The following is a 7040-nucleotide window of genomic DNA, read 5'->3' on the forward strand; positions in this document are numbered from 1 at the left end:
AGGTGTGTTCGGGGAACCGGATTAGCGAGCTCACGGTTAGCGCGATGATTTGATCTTGGATGTGTCATTTGATCTTGGATGTAGTAAGCGACGTACGAAGAACGGGCCCCAGGTCTCTTCTTCCCACTGCATCTTGTCTCCTTAATGGCAAATAACTGTCCTCACTATTATCGTCATCATTGTTTTATTTTATTGTTCTGTTTATTTTTATCCTGCTGCTAAACTAATTTCCCCTTGTGGGACCATAAAGGAATAGGAACATTAATAGCAGTGCCTCCTTACAGAGGGGGCTTTGCAGTGTGGAGAGCCCGATGGTCACTAAACCCTTTAACCCTGTAACAGAGGGAAAGCCGCCGCCGCTGCTGTTGTTTCTTCTTCTTTTAACGAAGCCCAGAAACGTTTCTGTAGAGATTAAAAGCTCTTACCTCTGGACTGTTGAAACAGGAAGCGCTCCATATCAGCGAGGCCCACCTGTCGTTGGAGGACTTCCGCTCCTCCCAGCGCTCCCTGTGTCGAGCCTCTCCTTCCTACTTACACCCCTCCCCTCCCTGTCAGTTGTACCCCAGCAGCCCTACAGAGGTAACTGAACTGACCCCCGCATGATGCCCTGCTGCTGTGTCGTGGTGACCCTCCAGCTGTAGTGTGCCGCTGCCCGGCCAGTTTGAACCTTTTTATTTTAGCACTGCATCACCTGTGCCGACAGTGCCTGGTTTATTTATGTGGCGCCGATTCACGGCAGCAGCTGCGCTGTTTCTGTTGTGGCGTGTTTCTGTGTCATCACGCACTGTGCACCTTTCAATGTGACGTGAACGAGCCTGGTTTGCACAGGTGTCACAAAAACCGTGAAGGATTTGTGTACTGGCTCTGCGCCCGTGTGTCCGTGTGTGTGATTGTCCACGTGCTGTGTCTGAGCGGCACCGCGCGGCGCCGTCCTCGCCGCTTCTCATCCTGTCTGTTGTCGGCTGCGGCTCAGGAATACGTGAAGCCGTCGGACGTGTGTAAGATGTACGGCGGCAGCGGCGGCCACCGTGAAAAGCCCGGCTCGTACGGCCGCTCGTAGATGCCGTGCTGGCTGGCGCCTGTGAGGTACCATCACTTCCTGTCTTGACTCCAAGTTTATGCTCTCCTATCTGTCGCTCTCCCAGTTCCACGTCACGCTGCTCCCTCTGCTGGTCGGTCAAAGTGCTGCTGCTGCTCTGTCACAGTGAGGATGCTGCCGCAGCTTCGGACTGAGACGTGCATGTTTGGATCAGTAAGGCTCGGTTTGGGAGAAACACAATCAAAACGTGGTTGTTGATGTAATCCTCACAGACTGAACGTAAGCTGTGCTGTTTCATGATGTCACGAGTGACACGTGTTGGACAGAAGCAACTGTCCACCCCAAAAATCTGAAGCAGTATTTATTAATGTGCAGTTTCTGAAACTGCTAATCAAAGATGGCTACAGAATAAAACTCCAGAACGAGGGAAGGATCGTTTCATTTGTAGCGTTAGCTTTGTAAATAATGTGGAACATCTTTATTATGTAACCAAAGGTAACAATTTATGTGAAAACATGATAAATTCCATTTTAAATATGATTCCAAATGACAACCACGGTGCTTTATACGGGCGAGACCTGGTCTTAAACGTGGAGACGGTGTGTCCGCTGAATCCAGACCTGCATCTGAAGCAGAAGCACGTCAGTGCTCACCTGGATAAACCTGGGTGTGCTGGGCTGTGTGCATCAGCCTCGCTCTGTCCGACTGTAGCACCTGGTTCTGTGCTGGAGCTGCTGAGCCGGGCTTTCACCCCGCCCACGTGTTGTGTGTTTCCACGAATGCTGTCGTCGTCAGTTTATGATGTGAAAACACAGACTGTGGAATGAGAACTGCTCCTCCTGCTTCTGCTGCATCTCCCTCCTGTTGCTCTCGCCCTGCTGACCTTCTCCTCTGTCTCCTCTTCTTTTCCTGTGTGTGTGAAGGATTATGTGACAGTGGGCCAGTTAAATCAGATGTATGGGATGCCAAAGGTGGAGTCGTCCCCTACCTCCCCACTTCGCCAGCCCCTGCAGCCCGGAGCAGTAGACCCCACCTTCTCCTGCCTCCCCTCTCCTCATGCCTCCTTCCCCCCTCTCTCATTAGAGGTGTGTGCTGTCTTTCCCTCTCCTCCTCCTCCTGTGGGTTTGTGGCGTGTGACCCCAAAGTAATGGCTGCTTTATTACTTAAGAAATAATAATAGAAATATAAAGTCGTGTCTAAGTACAAGCTTTGTCCTGATGTTAAGTGAAAAAAGTCTCACAGGATTTCATTACCAAAAAATCACATGTCTTTAGTGGTGTAGTGAAACGGGCTGGACCATCATGTTGTCGTTCTGTACCACACACCGCCCACGGCGCAGAAAGGAAACCTGAAAACAACAAATTGAGCTCGGCTCTGCAGCGTCCTGCGAGCAGCCTGGAACATGGACAGCTTCCTGCCCGTGTTTCCTGTCCGCAGCTCCTTTCATATTCTTTTAAAGCGGAGATGGTGTCTGTTTACCCGAGCCTGAGCCTCTGTCTGTTGCGCTGCAGGTTTGCCTGAAGGCGTCATTAAAAGCTGCAGTGGGACAGCTCACTATGTTCATGTAAGCTATCGTATTTATAGCATGTGTGATTCATTTTTCGGAGCAATGAGCTGATCTGCTCGCTCCCACCTGGAGTGAAACAGGAGCGTAAGCGTCGTGTGTCGCTGCTGCGAACCCTCGGCAGTAACGGCAGCTCCGAGTCAGTTCAGGATGACGGTGCCCAGTGACAGCTGAGTTAGTGGGTCGATTGCAGCAGGAGCATGGACCTAAACGCAGAAAACAGGTTTTTCATCGGGAGGCTAAGAGAACAACGTTCCGCGGTGGCTGTAGTCTGTTTCTATTTTAACAGCTTTCAGCGTGTAGGATGCAAACTTTTCTGTCCTGTTCCTACGTCTTTGATGGCTTTCTAACTTCTCATTTTCCCTTCGTCCCTCCTGTTCTCTCTCTGCTGCTTCAGTCTGAAGGCTGCAGGCCTCACCTGTCCAAGCTAGACTTAGAGCAGTGGTACCAGGAGCTGACGGCTGGCTCCAGCCACCTCTGCCCTCCCTCTTTGCCAGCCAGATGTTTGTCGGGCCGCAGGCCTGTGCTGCAGGTACAAGCTTTTTCCTTCCTCCTCGCGCTGCTGCACTCACTGCTGTGCTCTTTCTGTCTGCTGTAACACAACTGCAGTGTGCGTCACCTGATGCTAACCACTGCCTTCAACGAGTAGAAGGATATAGCTGCGTAAGCTAAAAGGATTCTGAAATTTAAAGGAGATGATAGATCAGTAAAAAGAGTTTAAACATGAGCGTTAAATATGTGAAGCATCCAAAACCTCATTAAAATGAAGACGGACAGGAAAGATCAGAAAGTGCAGAAAAATATAAACAGGCTCCTCCTCCTGCTCCTCTTCCTCTTCTTCCTCCTCCTCCTCAGGTGCCAGCTGGTCAGGATATTTAAGGTGGACATTTAAGGTGGAAAGAACTTGGTTAGTGCTGGTTAGCGGGCACTGAACTTTCAAAATAAGAGTGAGGCATCTTTTTTCAGTAGTTTTGTCTTTGAATGTTCAGTTCTGTTTCCTCCTTTTAGTTTCCAGAGTGCACTGGGCTGATGCTGACAACAAAAGCAATAAATGAATGAATAGTGTCACCAAAGATGGTGGAGCTGCTGTTAATAAACCTGCTTTAGTAGTTCTGTGGTGTAGTGGTTAACACGTTCACCGCACAGGTGAGAGGAGCCACTCAGGTTACTGTGGATCCATCCAACAACAAGACTGCCATCTAGATCCTGCTTTAATTCAGGATCTGGACTGGAGTCCACTTCCACTCGAGCTTAATGCTGTGGACAGAGTTCAGACAGGCGTACAGGATCAGACAGACCTGTATCTTCTTCTCTCTTAAAGATAATGAAAGCAGGCATCTGCTCGCACCAGGAGGAAAGGAAAACCTCTTTGATTATTAATAATTCTTTATTCACATAAGATGAAAACGTTGCAGCGACAGCTCCTCCAGCCTCCCAGAAACATCAGTCAGAGACGAGCTGCGTAAACACAAGAGTCCACGCTCTGAACGCCACTGTTCCAGAATCTGCAGATTTGTGCTCACTGTGTTTCCTTTGGTGTGCAACGTTTTGGACTGAAGTTGTTTGCTGGTGGCAAACGACCAGAGAAAACTTCAGTCACAGCGAGTGAAGCCTGAATGCTTTCAAGACTTTACTTTGAACATCAAGTCGCTGCACAGATCGTCTCACACGGCCGGAGAGCAGCATCAGCTCCACGAGCCCGGCGCTCAGTGAAGCACGGGGCTGCCATTGTAGGGGTGTGTCTGTGTGTGTGTGCGTCGGTGTGCGTGTGTGATAGTTTTACTGGGACTCATTGACAGTCCCAGCTGTCAGCAGGAGGGTCTTTATATTACATTTAATGGTACCAGTATCCGCTGGTGTCACCCAGTTAGTCGCTCACAGACCAAACTGGTACGGCACTGAAATCAACGCTGTGTCTGAAGCGAGGACGCTGCAGGATCGTACCGCCGCTCTGAAACACTCACGCTCTACATGCAGCTCATTCAGTTCCAGCTTTGCTCTGTAAAACCATCTGTCATGTCTGTCTTTAACATCCTGCACGCGCTCCTCGTTCAGGTGTTCCGCTCCAAGCTGGACGCCGATCCCGGCTTTTCCTTCCACCAGCCTAAGTCCGGCTCTGCTTCCCCCTTGCAGCATGGAGCAGCAACGCTGGGACGCAACACGGGCTCCAAGGTAGGCCGTTGGTTTCTAACTGCCAGCCTTTACTGGAGCCTAAATCTTCATGAACCACAATCACAGCCGTCTTTGTTTGACCCAGCAGAGCCCCCTGCTGGCGGTCGGCAGCACCGGAAGCCTCCCCAGGAACCTGGCTGCAACGCTGCAGGACATCGAGACCAAGAGGCAGCTGGCTCTGCAGCAGAAAGGTAACCGGCCGACCTCAGTGTCAGTAACTGCTCACTGCTAACACATCGCACATGGTGGCTACTCATTAGCCATAAATGACATCCGCTCTGAAGCACACGGATTCATAGTTACAGTGGTTTGCAAAAGTATTGGGCCCCTTGAACTTTCCCACATTTTGTCACATTACAGCCACAAACATGAACCTGCAACATGCACCTGTGTGCAATCTAATGTCAGTACAGATACAGCTGCTCTGTGACGGCCTCAGAGGTTGTCTGAGAGAACATTGGGAGCAACAACACCATGATGTCCAAAGAACACAGCAGACAGGTCAGGGATAAAGTTACTGAGACATTTAAAGCAGGCTTAGGCTACACAAAGATTTCCCAAGCCTTGAACATCCCACTGTTCAAGCCATCATTCAGAAATGGAAGGAGTGTGGCACAACTGTAAACCTACCAAGACAAGGCCGTCCACCTAAACTCACAGGCCGAACAAGGAGAGCGCTGATCAGAAATGCAGCCAAGAGGCCCATGGTGACTCTGGACGAGCTGCAGAGATCTACAGCTCAGGTGGGGGAATCTGTCCATAGGACAACTATTAGTCGTGCACTGCACAAAGTTGGCCTTTATGGAAGAGTGGCAAGAAGAAAGCCATTGTTAACAGAAAACCATAAGAAGTCCCGTTTGCAGTTTGCCACAAGCCATGTGGGGGACACAGCAAACATGTGGAAGAAGCTGCTCTGGTCAGATGAGACCAAAATGCAAAACGCTGCACATCACTCTGAACACACCATCCCCACTGTCAATATGGTGGTGGCAGCATCACGCTCTGGGGGTGCTTCTCTTCAGCAGGGACAGGGAAGCTGGTCAGAGTTGATGGGAAGATGGATGGAGCCAAATACAGGGCAACCTTGGAAGAAAACCTCTTGGAGTCTGCAAAAGACTTGAGACTGGGGCGGAGGTTCACCTTCCAGCAGGACAACGACCCTAAACATAAAGCCAGGGCAACAATGGATGGTTTAAAACAAAACATATCCATGTGTTAGAATGGCCCAGTCAAAGTCCAGATCTAAATCCAATCCAGAATCTGTGGCAAGATCTGAAAACTGCTGTTCACAAACGCTGTCCATCTAATCTGACTGAGCTGGAGCTGTTTTGCAAAGAAGAATGGGCAAAGATTTCAGTCTGTAGATGTGCAAAGCTGGTAGAGACAGACCCTAAAAGACTGGCAGCTGGAACTGCAGCAAAAGCTGGTTCTACAAAGTATTGACTCAGGGCTGAATAATTACGCACACCCCACTTTTCAGTTATTTATTTGTAACAAATGTTTGGAGTCATGTCTGATTTTGGTTGCACTTCTCACGTGTGCACCACTTTGTGTTGGTCTTTCACCTGGAAGTCCAATAAGATTGATTCATGTTTGTGGCTGTAATGTGACAGAATGTGGGAAAGTTCAAGGCGCCCAATACTTTTGCAAGCCACTGTATTTGCATGTGTCTTATTGTCCAGGTCACTGGTTCCCAGTGTTGGAGTCTGGACCTCCTGCATGTTTGCAGATTCAATCTGAGACAGAGAGAAGCAGTTTGTATATGTTGTTCTATGCTGTGCGTTAGTGTGGTTTCATTAAGGAGGCAGCAGCAGCTTTGTGTCCTGTACAGCTGTGCCTTTGCTCCTCGGTCGTGGACAAACTTCAGATCAAAACTGAAGGTTTCTGTGACCCTGGACAGGTGCGAGCTTTGCTGTGTTGTTACATGCTGACTCGTTAGTTTTGTATTTGTCTTATATTTTCCAAGTGTGCTCTCACTGCATAACAGTACATAACGATAACATTAATAATATTAACACTGATGATAATATGAAAATAAGCTCGTATCAAAAGTAAGCTGTTGCTGTGCTGGTGAGCAGCAGACAGCCTGCTGTGTATCAGGCGTCTGTGCTGCTTCCTCAGGTTCTCGCTAACTTGCTGTTTGTAAGCTAGCTTTTCCTCACTCAGCTGTGTGTGTGTGTGTGTGTGTGTGTGTGTCTGTGTGTGTGTCTGTGTGTGCGTGTGTGTCTGTGTGTGTGTGTGGGGCATCAGTGCTCCTAATGTGTC

The 7040-nt window shown here is 49.3% G+C and overlaps 1 protein-coding gene across 1 annotated transcript in view; it reads left to right on the forward strand.

Moving 5' to 3' along the window:
* The window catches only part of phldb1b (pleckstrin homology-like domain, family B, member 1b), a gene marked incomplete in the record, with an annotated part of 91191 nt that overhangs the window by 72822 nt on the left and 11329 nt on the right, over positions 1-7040 (forward strand). Inside the window, 5 exon segments of the mRNA XM_042226794.1 lie at positions 445-579; positions 1963-2124; positions 3001-3135; positions 4659-4775; positions 4861-4966. Of these exon segments, the coding sequence (XP_042082728.1) occupies positions 445-579; positions 1963-2124; positions 3001-3135; positions 4659-4775; positions 4861-4966 (655 nt within the window).

This window comes from Haplochromis burtoni, unplaced genomic scaffold (assembly GCF_018398535.1).
Source record: "Haplochromis burtoni strain Fernald_Lab_line unplaced genomic scaffold, NCSU_Asbu1 Contig_228, whole genome shotgun sequence".
NCBI classification, from domain to species: Eukaryota; Metazoa; Chordata; class Actinopteri; order Cichliformes; family Cichlidae; genus Haplochromis; species Haplochromis burtoni.